The sequence below is a fragment of the Benincasa hispida genome, chromosome 6 (assembly GCF_027475165.1).
Source record: "Benincasa hispida cultivar pf3 chromosome 6, pf3_genome.v1.1, whole genome shotgun sequence".
In the NCBI taxonomy this organism is placed as follows: domain Eukaryota; kingdom Viridiplantae; phylum Streptophyta; class Magnoliopsida; order Cucurbitales; family Cucurbitaceae; genus Benincasa; species Benincasa hispida.
This window is the reverse complement of record NC_143483.1, coordinates 27,412,059-27,426,622: the sequence shown is the minus strand read 5'-3', so window position 1 is coordinate 27,426,622 and position 14,564 is coordinate 27,412,059. Positions and strand designations below refer to the sequence as shown.

The window sequence follows — 14,564 nt, the reverse complement described above, 5'->3', positions numbered from 1 at the left end:
ATGCTTTTTTATTGTTGCTTGATATCATAAAGATTTTATTATTATTTATAATTTTTTTTTTAAAAAAAAAAAAACTCCATCAAAATCTTGACCTCACTACTGTGATTAAACTTTCTGTTTTTTATATCAATAATACAGTCTTATTTATAGACTTGCATGTGAAGGTTTTGAGTATTGATTTTATTTATTATGTCCCCAAATTATTATCTAAAATATGTAAATTTAAATATTGAAGTTTTTTTTACCTAACTTTTTAGATTTAGACTATCTGATGTTACTATTTATGTTAGTGACATTTAAAAGCTTCTATATCAAAATAATTACTATTTATAATATATAAAAAGAATAAATTAAAAAAATAATATCTCATAAAAATAAAAAAATTAAAATTAAATATCTCATTTATATAAAAATAATAACAAAAATCAATGTGTCCCACAAGGCGGACGTCGTCGATTTCGAGCTAGTTGTCGTCGTCGACTTCGAACTTGAGGTTGCTCGGGTTCTTCTTGATGTTGCTCTGGTACCTCTGCAGGCGCTTCATAATATAAATATTCATCATGCTCTCCACGACCCCGACCATGTCCATGCACATATGAAGACGAAGGACTTGCCTCTGAGTCATAATGTCCTAAACCAAATGCTGGCATCATTGGACTAGCATAATCAGTTTGACTCTACATCTACATCATAGGGGACAACTCTTCCACATTATGTGCAACCTCATCAAACTCATCCTCTTCCCGAACAGGTCCTCTACGTCTAGGAGCTGGTGGAGGAACAATAGGTATATTGTACATATAATGAATTTCCTCCATATAGCTTTGATTGTCACTACATATAGCAAGAACCTGGTTCGGATCATTCGCAACATCACGTAGTCTATGGTTGTTTGATCTTTGTGAATTATAAAACAATTAGACAATATTTAAAATAAATTTAAATTAAAAATAATTAGATAAAATTCATTTACCAGATGACCCACAACTGCTCCCGGACGAGTGACGTAGCGCCTTGTGATATTATTATACCAATGAATATATTTCGGAGTGACATATGTGTCAAACTGTTCAAAAGAAACCTCCACTGCAATAAACCTTGCACGATAGTGCCATCGCACTACCAAATGTGCAACTTTTTCAGACCAATCTCCAATCCTTAGGTCAATATCATGCAGTACGGGTTCAATATTACAAGGCGATGGGACATCCTGCTGAAAATCGAATTGTCTCAACACCCTGTTAGGAAGATGCCATTCACCAATGTGAAAACTATGAGAGGACTCATCGTCCGCCATATGTTTTGACCATTCGTATAAAAATTAGGAAAAGTATGCATAATAATTTTGTATGGCTCCCAAATAACCTGAAACACAAAATATATTTTAATTAGAGAATATTAAAGACAAATACAATAAAAATGTGTATAAAATAATCAATTAGGTTCAGTGTAATATACTTGTTCAGGTTGAAGTAGATCAAACATGTATCTATATTGGCTTACTACATGTGTGGCTATACTAGTCACACAAAATTTGTCTCTCCACCTAAATTTTTAAATTGATAATTTAGAATTAACTAGACCAGTGATATAAAAATTAAATTGAATTGAACTAAAACAACATACCGAGAACCGTAGGCTCGTCCAACTAATTGAGCGTCATTAACATGTTGTAGCTGTGGAGCCATTGTTGAAAATCGCTCCCAAGCCCATAGTTGTAAAAGTATGAGAGGCCCAGCTGTCTCTCGAACCTCAGGTCTTGTTGTTTTGCATAGTTGTCTATACCCCACGAATACCGCCCCGCAACATGGATGTTAGCTAATAGTGGGAGGAACATCAAGTGAATAAAATGACTTGATTTATCTGAAAACAGACTTCCACCCATCATTTGTAGTATATATGCTCGCGCATATCTTATGACGGTTTTCTCATTTGCATCATCTGTGAGCTCACGAAATTGTGTTTCTAACCATATTAAACTTAACATCGATCCTTTAATCTTGTCGGCAGGTGGGGTCGCACCGAGGTACAGTTGACAAACTTCTAACCAGTCATCGTACATCACTCCGGTGACCGGCTCACTGTCAAACAGGTATCCCCAATAACACTTCTATGTCTCGTAGAGTGATAGTGCACTCTCATATGGAATGTATGCATCTCGGGCCCCCATCTCTCGATCAAGGCTGTGATCAGATGCTAGTCCAACTGAATAAATCCGAATCTAGCAACCCATAGAATCCAGATGTGCGCAGTAGCGGTAGTATTTGAGGGTGGAGCGGGATAGTGTGCTGGATAACTGCCTCTCGACGCCTGTAAGATATTTCTCCAATAGTACGATCTCGCCATACAACAGATGATGGATGAATGGATTGGCCGTACAAAACATCGGATCAACAGGTCCTGGGTTTAAACCCATGATCTGAAAAAAAAAATATTTATTTCTCAATTAAGAAAATGTACAACTTAATTAGAAGAATAATGTACAACTTAATTAAAAGAATAATGTACAAGTTGATTAAAAGAATAATGTACAAGTTAATTAAAAGAATAATCTACAACTTAATTAAAAGAATAATATACAAGTTAATTAAAAGAATAATGTACAACTTAATTAAAAGAATAATGTACAAGTTAATTAAAAGAATAATGTATAATTTAATTAAAAGAAAAGAATAATGTACAAGTTAATTAAAATAATAATGTACAATTTAATTAAAAGAAATACAAATTTATAATAAAAAAATTGAATATACAATAAATTTATTTACTTTCCATAGATAGAGCGAGATTATAATCATTACTTTCCATATATACATGACCAATGAGAAAAAAAGCTAGTAATCATTAATGGAAAAATAACAACAATAACAGAGAGAGCGAGATCTTAGGAGAGAGCGAGACTGAGAGAGCGAGATCTTAGGAGAGAGCGAGATTGTAAGAGAGAGCGAGAGTCTTCACTTTATTAGAACTTTCCATAGAAATATATATAAAAAAAGAGATAGTCTTCACCAACGAGATTCTCGCTCTCTCCTACAATCTCGCTCTCTCCAACATTCTCGCTCTGAATCTCGCTTTGAATCGTTCTCTCCTAAAATCTCGTTCTCTCCTACTATCTCGCTTTGAATCTCGCTCTCTCTTTAATCTGCTTCAGCCCACTTATGTTCCTTGTCGAGGGTTGAAGTTTCGACATGTTTGTTCAACCTAATATACAAAATCAAGGGTGGATGTGTGTCGAAACTTCATCTCTCGACAATTTTCGAGGATTGAAGTTTCGGCCTATGTATTGTTTCCAAGTTTTTCTTTATTTGTCGAGTTCTCAATGTTCGACCTCCACATTAGTCGAGTTCTCAATGTTCGACCTCTGGCCTCGAACTCCTATTTCTCTAATAAGTTTCAAAACAACAATATTTCTCTAATAAGTTTTGAAAACAACAATATTAATATTAAAGGTCCTTTCCAAGACACCTATTTTTGAAAATATTTCCCCCAACCCTATTTTTGTCGTTATTTATTAAAAAAACATTATTTTTTTTTAAAAAAAAATTATATTTTGTCAATGTCATCCATTGAAATTTTGATATCGATATGGTCGTCAATACCGACGAGAATGATTTTGACAATGTTTTAAGCCCAAATAACGTTTACAAGAATTTCAAGAAGGCTTTCCTCTCATCTCCCACTTCACCGATTCTTCAAAAATTTCACAGATTATCGATTTCAGAGGATCCGGACTGCTTCCTCTACCTTCGCTCCGCCATTTCTCCCTCCCACCGTATTCTTCGTTGCTCGGATCATATTTTTTCAGTTCCATCTAGGGTTTGATATTTTTAAGTCTAATACTCCATTATACATTATAGCTAAGTTCAGACGAAAAATTTGAAGGTAATTCTATATTTGGACTATTCCCGGCTGACATTCCACCAAAGTTTTTATCCTTCCCCCTTTTTTGATTTTCGACGTGCGTTTAATTGAGAAATGCAATGGGTTTTTTTTATCCCTGTTCCTGTTTCGAGTTTTCGTGTATGAGTAAAGGAGGTTGAGATGTCGTTGTGATTGTATAGGGTTTTGGTTATTTTGTGTTGAATCTATTGTGTGGTTATTAACTATTTTGAATGTGTATTTTTTGTATTTTATTTTTGGTTGGAGGTGCTTGTAAACGCTGGGATTTATTGATTCATAAAGTGACTGTTTTAGTTTGTGACGCTCGGAGACTGTATGTTTAACTCTGAACTTATTTCATTGTTGGGTTTCAGGTTTAGCTTCATCCAATTGGGAATTTTAAGTTGAAGAGGAGAAAGTTCTTCTTTTTGGTGTATATTTTGTTTCTGGAACTTTAGCTGATTAACAATGTCGGTCACGGCGGGGGTTAGTGATACTGTAATTGCTGTTAGGGATAAACTTAGAGGTAAAATTGGACAAACAAAAGTTAAGAGGTACTGGCCTGGAAAGGGCTCCCGAGTGGGCGGATGATGCTGATGAAGATGGCGATATTAGGATGGCCAGGGCAGCAGCACTTGAGAAAGCATTTCCAAGTCAGGAAGATTCAGATCTATCTAGGAAGGATGACCCTAGGTTGCGCCGTCTAGCCGAGAGTAGGATAGATAATCAGGAGGAGATTAGAGCTGATCATCGACGTATTCGCCAAGCGGAGATTGTTTCGACCATTGAAGAGGAAACTCGAAGGCAGGAGGGATTAGATGCAGAGGAAGAGGACGAGGAGGCTTTGGAGGAAAGAAGAAGAAGAATCAAGGAAAAGTTGCGACAAAGGGAACTAGAAGAAGCTGCATTCCCTGAAGAAGAAGAGGAGGAGGAACCAGAGGAAGAGGAAGAAGAGGAGTCTGAGTATGAAACTGACTCAGAAGATGAACCTACTGGGATAGCAATGGTGAAGCCAATATTTGTTCCTAAATCAGAGAGAGAAACTATTGCTGAACAGGAACGTATTGAAGAGGAGGAAAGGTCTCTTGAGGAATTGAGAAAAAGGAGATTGGAGGAAAGGAAGGCAGAGACAGAGCACATTGTGGTTGAGGAGATTAGAAAGGATGAAGAGATCCAGAAGAATCTGGAAATGGAGGCAAATATTGCAGATGTGGATACTGATGATGAAATTAATGAAGCAGAAGAATATGAGGCTTGGAATGTTAGAGAGATTGCTAGGATCAAGAGGGATAGAGAACTCCGAGATGCAATGTTGAAGGAGAGGGAGGAGATTGAGAAGGTGAGGAATATGACTGAGGAAGAGAGGAGAGAGTGGGAGAGGAAGAATCCGAAACCTGCTCCACCACCTAAGCAGGAGTGGAAGTTTATGCAAAAATATTACCACAAGGGTGCGTTCTTCCAGGAAGATGCTGATGATAATGCTGGAAAACCGCTGGATCTGATTCTATTTTCCATCGTGATTTCTCTTCCCCAACTGGAGAAGATAAGATGGACAAGACAATATTGCCGAAGGTTATGCAAGTCAAGCACTTTGGTCGTAGTGGGAGAACTAAATGGACACATCTTGTCAAAGAAGATATGACCGACTGGAACAACACGTAAGTCTATTTAACCTAGTTTGCTTTCTGCTTCTCAGTTTCCTATTGTAAATTATTTCAATGTCATTTTTATTTCATAATCGAGTTTATACCCAGATTAAGTACAATATGATCCATTTTAAAAAAAAGCTTCTAATGTCTTGTCTACTTATATTGAGAGCGTGTTAAGTAGAGAATGAACAGAAAGAATTGTCGTATGAGCACGAGGTTTATAGACGTGCTGGCGTAATAGTGATGTTGAGGCTTTTAGTTTGTTTAAATATCTACATGGGAATATGAAGATATGGTTGGAGCAATGCCCTGTTTCCAAAGGTTCTTTGTTTGTTATTGTTTTTCCCCTTTTTTCTATTCTCATGCGGAAGTTATTCTGCAGTGTGAGTGATGTCAATTGTTTCTGTCATGCAGTTGGACCTATAATGATCCTCTTCGGGCAAAATACAATGCAAAAATGGCTGGAATGAATGCACCAATAGCGAAACCTAAAGGAAGCAAGAAGTTAAAGGATTGGGAATCTCGTTGAGTTTCAATGGCATAAAGCACGGTTAGAAAGCTTTTCTAGTTAGCCCTTTTCGTTGTTCAATTTGAAAAAATGCTTGCATAATGGGTTACCAAGATAGTTTGGCACCCAGTTTGCCTTCTCTTTCAAACTAGAGATGTTCCTGGATTTTGTATGTTGATGTAATATAATTACTCCCAAGTCATTACGTTCCCCTTTTGTTACAGTTGCTTTTTGGTTGGTATTTCTCGTTATTTACCAAATATGTTTTATCCTGTGTATGTAGAGTCCTAAAGCCCCCAATTCTTACTCTACACTTGATTCTCTATGAAGGACTCTCTCTCTCTCTGGTAAAAGAAGCAATTTCATTAATGATGAAGTGAAGCACTTATTGGTGATTACAATAGTAACCTCCAATTGGAGATTAAATATGATAAGCTATAATGGGCAAAAGGGTGTTTGAATTTCCATAAAGCGATCAAAAGAGTACTTGAAATGACAACCGTTTCGCTCACCCCAAAGTTTTTAGAAAATGCTCTGAGTGAGGGCCAACTAAAACGTCTATGAAGGACTTTTCCATGAGTAAAGTGATTTTAAGTAATTAATTAAGTATTTATTTAATAAGAAACGAAACCATATATTCAAAAACAAACAAAAGAGAACAACCTTGAATAGAGGCCAGGGTAGAGGCAATCCCCACCAAGGCATGGGCAACTACATTTTGAGTAAAAAGATGATACGATTCTTGAAAGAAAAATTCCTGTAAACCAACAAAAATAGTAAAAAGTACAGAATAACAAAACTAACAGAAAGAACTCTGTTTCCCTAGATTCTTTGATTTCTTTCTGACTAAAGATGCTACAGAAATTTTTCAATGACACTCTTCCAAGAGTTTAGCTTTTCTTTTCAGCTATCAGCAAAAACTGGTTCAAACATTCAATCTTCAGAGAATCAGGGATATAGGGACACATCGAAGACACTAAATAAATTAATATGCATAGCCTCTCTACAATGTTGTAGAGTATGATCTATGTTTTGTTTTCACCATCTAAGAGACAGATCTCAATCTGCTGGTGAGATCTGTTCTCTTGTTTTGATCTCAGGATCAAAATCTTGTATGAATTCAAAGAATATTAATTTGATTATTTTTCTTTAATTAATACTCTGCACAGAGATTTGTCTGTTATGCACGAGAATGTGTATAACCTTGTCATTGACTGCACTATATCCTATGAGCAACTATCATTTACATATGGTTTAATCCTTTTGGTGATTATAAATTTTTATTATAATTGTAGGGTGGTAATCAAACTTTCGACCTGTAGAGAGGAAGGTCAGCTCAATTACCACTGAGGTTCATTTATTTTTTTGGTGATTATAAATTTATAAAGCAGTTTCTCAACTTCGGCTTTCTTCCTTCTTTTCTCTGAGGTAGTTCATTATTATTTTTTCCTATTCTCCAAAAAAGTAAGAAAAAAGGGAAGTTTTGTTCTAATTCTCTGTCTTTGATCATGGAAATAGAGGGGTATAAAAGAGAGAAAAAACCTTTTGCCCTCTCATTTGTTCCTATTTGCAATTTCTTTACCTGTACTGTTGTACATTATTAATAGTAATGCATTACAACTTCTGTTTTTTTCATCTCTATATATTTACGTGCAATGTCAGGTTTCTTGAGAGTTAACCATTTGCATTTGTTCATAAAAATTGAAAACATCATGAAGTGATTGGATTTGTTGTAGAACTTCTTCGGCATTGAAAATGGTTGAGACACTTCGTTGTTTAATTGAAAACATCAATAAGATGTAGAGACGTAATTCAACAAGCTGCTGAGACATCAGACGTAATTTTTTGGAGTTATCTTTCAACCATAAATCTCCTTTTAGGGTTGCTAATTTGAAAGGTTGGTAGTCAATATAAGGATGAGTTTACTCGTAAGGAATGAGAACTTTTATCTTCATTTTGACTGTTTATGTTTATCCAGGATGAATTTTTATGATTAGAAAGGTGAGGAATTATCCTCTTTTATCCCTATTTTAGAGAGGAGTATCTGTGCTGCTAAGAGATGTGTCTCCATGAAGATTTGTGTCATCTTTAGATGGTTTAGTCTCTTGATCTTGGAATATGTGGCAAGTAAACTGTCTATTTTTGCATTATACTTGATATACTAAACAGGACTCTTGTGTGATTCATACTCACAATGTCCAACGTTAAAATATACATAGAGAACCAAGCTGTCACTAAGAAACATAAGAATAAGAGCCAAACTAGACTAACATTTGACAAATAGAATTAGCACGTGAAGTTTGTTGGAGAGAGCGAGATTTTGAGCGAGAAAGTGGGACAGAGCGAGAGTTTGAGCGAGAAAGTGAGAGAGAGCGAGATTGTTGGAGAGATTCTACCACGTGGTCTGCCACATGGAAATCGTGTACCGGGTACACGATTTCACTACTCTAAATCTGTCAATACTTTTCCAAAACACCTATTTTTTAAAATATTTCCCTGAACCTTATTTTTGTCATTATTTATTAAAAAACATTATTTTAAAAAAAAATCCAAAATTTATAACAAAAATAATAATTTAATCTTTTTTACTCCAAAATTAAGTTTTGGATATTGTTACTAGTAGTCATATTCATATTTAACTAAATATATGATTTTTTTTTATGCTTTATAAGCATTTATAAAAAGATGTCGAAGATATTCATAGATATTTAATATCAATATCGAAACTTTCAATTTAAGGATATATCCATAGATATTTTCATCCTTGCTCTTAGGGTAATAATTAGATGTATAACAACATTTTTAAAGAATTGCAAATATAACAAAGTCTATATGTGATGGACTTCTTATTAGTGATAGACTCTATCATTGATATACTTTGAGAGTTAGAAGAACTAAATTTTGCTATATCTGTAATTTTTTTTGCATTGTGTTATATCTGATAGTATTTTTTAGTTTGATTGTTATATTTGCAAGGAATAACAACACACAAGGCGATCCTATATTTTATTTTTGTCTGACCTTATTATTATTTTCAAAATTGTCCAAATGGCTTTTTTATCATACAAAAATTATGGTCCAGTTACCTTTTTATCCTAACCTATAATTAATTACATTTATTTTTTTTTAAAAATGAAACTCAAAAGTTACCCGTGATTTATATGATGTAAATGAAATTTATAATATATACGTTGATTTATGTCAAATAATGAGCCAATATGAGATTTATATACTATGGTATATTTCATATATTGGTTAAGCTTGAGTCGATCTCTAATTTATAAACTTTAGTATATTTCATGTATTTGTTAAAATGTTTTCAAATACCTAACAAAATATTATAAAATATATTTAAAATAACCATGAATGCGTCTAAAAACCAATAAGTGATACGTGAAACCAACGTAAATAGAAAATAAAATTTCATTAAATGCATCTCTCTCCAATTAACCAAAGGAATAAAATCTCAATAAATAAACATATTTTTTCTCTTCAATTAACAAAAGAATAAAATCTCAACAAATAAATACATTTTTTTTCTCTCCAACATTAAGGATGCTTCATAAATATGAAAAAGAATTTTCAATGTTACATTCTCTCTCCAGCCGTCCACCACACACTTGAGGATATTTTAGTCCAAAAGATCCATTAAATCTTATATACGAAAATATCAAAAAGTTTCGATATTTATGAAAATAAGTTTTGAAAAAAGATTAAATTTATAATAATCTATATTTACAAATACCTCTTAAATCTATAACGTTTTAATCTCTAAACTTTTTTTTTGAAAAGGTAAGTCTTTAAACTTTAATGCTTATCAATTTAATATTTATACATTACCATTTGTAACGATTTAAAATCATGAAAATATTATTAAAATTTAATAAAAATTTTTACATGTGGATTAGTACACTGATCAAAGGCAAATCATATTTAAAATTTTTACTGGCCAAGTCGTTTACATAATTCGACAATTAAGTTTGATGTGATATTTCACCATTGAAGCTACACATATTATTATATAATTAAAATAATTAATTACAAACATATTACGTAAACACATTTCTGTTTGATAATTATTCTAATTTTTGTCCTCTTTTTTTTCTATTTTTTCTATTTATGATTGTCCAAACCAGCTTACTTACATCTCAGATTAATCTCACAAGACAACTTACTTTACCCTACAATATTTGGGATGTCAAGGAAACTTGGTATGTTGCCCGATGTTCGTTCTTTTTCTTTTTTTTTTTTTTGGTCTTTTTTTTGGAAAATGAAAATAAAAAGAAAACTATAATTTTTTATTTCATAACTATATTTTAATTTATATCTTTTACATAAAAACAAAAGGAAGCCATTTTTACACATAGTTTTTGTCTACTTTACTATAATTCAAATTGTTTTAAATGATTAATAGTAATATTAATGAAAAAGACAAACAATCAAAATATTATGTCTAAAAAATGTAAATTACAAACATGAAATTATTATTAATATACAATGCAAATATTGAAAATGTATTACTTTAATCGGTTATAATCTAAATACTATACTTTAGGTTTGAAAAAGATAATATTGGGGTATTTTTAAAAATAGAAAAATAAAGAAAACTATTTAAATAAAATAGCAAAATGTTAATCTACTTTAATAGAGACTGACTATCAGTAATAGAAACTGATAGAAGTTTACTACTCATCACTGTCTATTATTATTATTTTTGTTATTTCTGTAAATAAATTGACATTTTTTCTATCTATGAAAATTTTTCTTTGTTTTTCAATTTAATTTTCGTTGAAATGATTCATTCACAACATACTAATTAGTGAAAAAAAAAATTATCTTTAAAAAATTGATCCTATTTTAAGCTTCAATGTAATATAAGACAAGACTTTCTCTTAAGAAAAACTTCTCTAAAAATGTGATTATAAAATGTCGAGATATACGTATTGCACGACAAATCTTCTATCTAAGACAATGATTAGTATTGAACCAATCTCAAAGTATAAAGATCAAAATAATATGTTAACCATAAATATAATATTTTTATTGTCATGCAACTTAAAAAAAAAAAACTACAAAATTGAAAATACTTCATTTAAAAAAATGAAAAAATAAAAAATAAAAAATTATTGATCTAAAAGTTATGCCAAACATGCTCCAACGTGGCTGCGGTAAGACTTGAACATGTTGACACGAATAATATCTAAAATGAAAAAGAAAGAATTAGAAATGTTATTTTTCAATAGGTCAATTAAGTTGAAGGAACCAAAATCATATCTAAACCAAGAACCTACAATAGCTTTTGTATAATTTTCACAAATTTTACGTAGCACCAGATGGACTAGTAGTCGTTATTAGAGGTATATACAGGTTGGGTTGGACCGGGTTGGGACGTTTTTTTGGACCAATCCAAAATTTCGGATTTATCGAATACACAGCTCAATCAACCCTGTTGGAAAGATCAACCCAACCCTTATATTTTCGAGTTGGGTCAGGTTGAGTTCTACTTCACCGTCAAATTCAATTTCCCTTATCTCTGAGCCAAACCTCATTGACCAATTTTATTGCAAAATTCCTAAATCAACAAAAACCAAAACAAACTAAAAGATAATTTAATTTTAAGATAAAATTCACTTACATTTGTGCCAAATGTTAAGCATGACTTCAATCAACTTCATCCATTTGTTATTTTGCAGTGACGATGCAAACAAGTAAAATTTAATGGACAAAAATAAGAAGGTATATTAGAATTTTCTCCAATATTTTGTATATGTTCCTTAAATTTGAATCCAATTTTAAAGATTTGAAACAACATACAACGAAAATTAGAAATTGAAAAAATAGAGGTAACAAATATATCGATCTTGGAAACCTGCATCGCTAGGAGTGAGCTCCACGTGGTTTGTACTTGATAAGATGGTCAACTCTATATCGATAGTTCTAGTTCCAGCCTGAGAAGAAAAACAAAAAAGGAAGGGCGTAGAAATAGAGAGAGAAAGAGATGATGAGAATATAGAGATAAACAGCCAAAAAACAGCTTCAACTAATTAAAATTTATGCTATTCCTACAATATTCAGAAGTAGTAATCAGAAAAACTGATAACTAAAAATCTCTATCCCCACAATCTGAATTCAATTGCTTTCCAAGGCATCTGGAAAGAGACATCACTACCATTTGGTTTTTCGTTTTCATTTTGTAAAAGAACGCCTATACACACACACACCCCCTTTCACCTATAAATTTTTTGCTCAACTATCTACTCTCGACCAAAACTTTCAAAACCCAAGCCATTTTTTTAAAACTTATCATTATTCTTTTTTTTCTTTTTATCATTGTAAGAAATCGAGCAAAAACATGCTTAATTTTCAAAAATCAAATGGTTACCAAATGGACTTAAACAACCGAAACTTACATCAACTTTCCACGTTTTGTTCTCCACCTTCACCTGCAGCCAAAAGGCAAGAGATGATCAAATACAAGAAACAGTCAGAGAAAACAAACTAATCACACAATTCCCCAGAATAAAAGCACAAAAACAAAAAGTAAGAGCCTATACTTTCTCCGCACTGGCTCCGAACATCTGCCGGATGAGGGCCATGACTAGGGTTTTCTTTCCGGAACCGGAGGGGCCATAGAAAAGCAAATGAGGGCAGTCCTGTTCGGTAACCTAGGAGAATATTTACGGAAAACCCACATCAAAATCGCCGAATTGAAGTGTGAATTCATGAATGCAAGGAAAAAGAAATAGCGAAATTCGGTTACCAATTTCTTAAGATTCTGTGCTACGTCTTGGTGAACTGTGATCTGGTCTAGGGTTTTAGGGCGATACTTGTCGACCCACAACATCTTCTTCGGCCTTTGGACAAAGAGAAAGAAGAAGTGTGTGTGAAAGAGAGAGCAAAGGCTTGAAATGGCGGGAAAAGGAAACAGAACCGATGGATTGATGAGAATGGGAAAGGAGAGCCCCAGCTGGAGTAGGGTGTGGACTGTCAACTATTGACAGAAATGGGCTTCATAAAATATGATTGTGACATATGCTTAAAAATGAAGTACCGAAGTACCATTTTGAAATATGTCTACTTTTTTTTAATGAAAAATTATCCACGTTTTTTAACATTCATAAGAATAGGTTTGGTGAGATTGACCCACCAAAATTTAGTAAAATAATCAATTTTTTCTAACGATTTTTTTTATGCACACCGAGATTTGCTAAATGTTTACATAGTCTTCTCAAATCTTATGACAAATTTTATCTTTACGAATTTTCTCCAAATTTGGTTATCTTTACTAAATATTATATCAAATTATTACCTGATTTTTAAAATATTTAGCATGATTTATGTTTTCATAATTATATGAATTTTCACAATTCCAAATTGGTTTTTCAATTATCAAAATAAATTTTCCAAATTGATTTAACATTTTTAAATTTTGTGAAAAATCAAATTTTGCAAAAATTGGGTAAGATTTGGGATATATATATAGAATCTCGGTGCACTGAAAAACTCAAATATATCAAATTTTGATGTTAATCATGCCCGAAATTTTACCAAGAAAGTCCAAATATATAGAATTTCGGTGTTATTTTGCCAAAATTAACACCAAGATCCACGTGAATTTTTCAAACTATATGTCATCTCTCTAAATCTTATACCAACTCTTATTTCTTCTCGAGTATCATCTTTCAATATTTCCTAAATCTTATATAAACTCTTGCAAATCTTACCTCCAATATTTATTTACAAGAATTTTAAAATGGATTTTCTAATTATCTATTTAATTTACCAATTACCTTTTCAAAATTCTTCAAATTGTGTAATATTTAGTAGTGTGATTTTTTAATTATGGAAAGATTTGGGAAGATTAACCGTATGTAATCTGGCAAGATGTAGTGAGACAAGATCCAAAACAATTGATAAGTTAAAAAAATAAAACTTGTAAGGTGGTCTCATCCAGGATGGACCCAAAAAAACTATTTAAACGAATTTTCAAGAAGCGTACTAGTTTGAAAGTTTTAAGTGTTGTTTATGACAATTTTCCTTTTAAAATTAATGAAATGTGTCTAAAAGGATCCAACGTTCATAAAATTTTACCAGTTTTACCTGTGCAAGCACAAGATAGGCCCTATTATCGCGAAGGGTTTAGAAAGATCATACTCATTTTTCTAGGTGTATTTGAACAAAGATATCATTTTTATATATTAGATTTAAGATTTAATTATTTGGATACCTTTGGTTTTGGAATCAATTTTAAAAGTTTAAGATTACATTTTTAAAATTAATCAACTTAAATTATCTCTATATTATCATTGATTTTATAATCTTTTACTCCCAACTTGTTTGGCCTCCCCGATTTGGCCGAGCTACTCAGGAAATTTACAACACTCTAAAAAAAGGAAAAGAAGTTTGATGAAAAATATGGAAGGATCCAATTAAATTGAAGGAGGAGGAGAATGGATTGAAATTTAAAAAAAAAAAAAAAAATCGTAAAAGAAAAAAGGGTGGAGGCGGCCTGTATTTGATGGGATGAA

General features: G+C 32.4%; 2 protein-coding genes and 1 long non-coding RNA gene across 3 annotated transcripts; 1 reads left to right on the top strand and 2 right to left on the bottom strand.

Annotated features, from left to right (window-relative positions):
• Positions 1-311: 311 nt before the first annotated feature.
• On the bottom strand, positions 312-2,419 carry LOC150035567 (uncharacterized). Its single transcript, XR_016530184.1, has 3 exons — positions 1,627-2,419; positions 974-1,365; positions 312-834 (listed from the first exon to the last, which is right to left on the bottom strand). It is a non-coding gene; the product is annotated as an uncharacterized LOC150035567 (long non-coding RNA).
• A 1,324-nt stretch (positions 2,420-3,743) lies between these two features.
• On the top strand, positions 3,744-6,247 carry LOC120073256 (uncharacterized). Its single transcript, XM_090314816.1, is given in 5 exon segments — positions 3,744-3,882; positions 4,254-4,449; positions 4,451-5,365; positions 5,368-5,537; positions 5,943-6,247. Coding segments are annotated over 4 exon segments (1,302 nt in total). The 5' UTR covers positions 3,744-3,882; positions 4,254-4,347; the 3' UTR covers positions 6,058-6,247.
• Positions 6,248-11,858: 5,611 nt separating this feature from the next.
• Positions 11,859-13,220, bottom strand: LOC150035566 (replication factor C subunit 3-like). The gene is made up of 4 exons (XM_090314354.1): positions 12,797-13,220; positions 12,591-12,701; positions 12,447-12,479; positions 11,859-11,984 (listed from the first exon to the last, which is right to left on the bottom strand). The coding sequence occupies exons 1-4, from the start codon at positions 12,878-12,880 to the stop codon at positions 11,859-11,861; spliced, it is 354 nt and encodes a 117-aa protein (XP_090170480.1). The 5' UTR covers positions 12,881-13,220.
• Between the last annotated feature and the right edge of the window lie 1,344 nt (positions 13,221-14,564).

What these genes read in the sequence shown, in the direction of transcription:
- LOC150035566 (XM_090314354.1), bottom strand. Translation starts at nt 12,880, where the DNA reads ATGTTGTGGGTCGACAAGTATCGCCCTAAAACCCTAGACCAGATCACA. An exon ending in CACAGAATCTTAAGAAATTG is followed by an intron (nt 12,702 to 12,796) that starts GTAACCGAATTT and finishes ATATTCTCCTAG; the next exon opens with GTTACCGAACAGGACTGCCC. An exon ending in TCGGAGCCAGTGCGGAGAAA is followed by an intron (nt 12,480 to 12,590) that starts GTATAGGCTCTT and finishes TTTTGGCTGCAG; the next exon opens with GTGAAGGTGGAGAACAAAAC.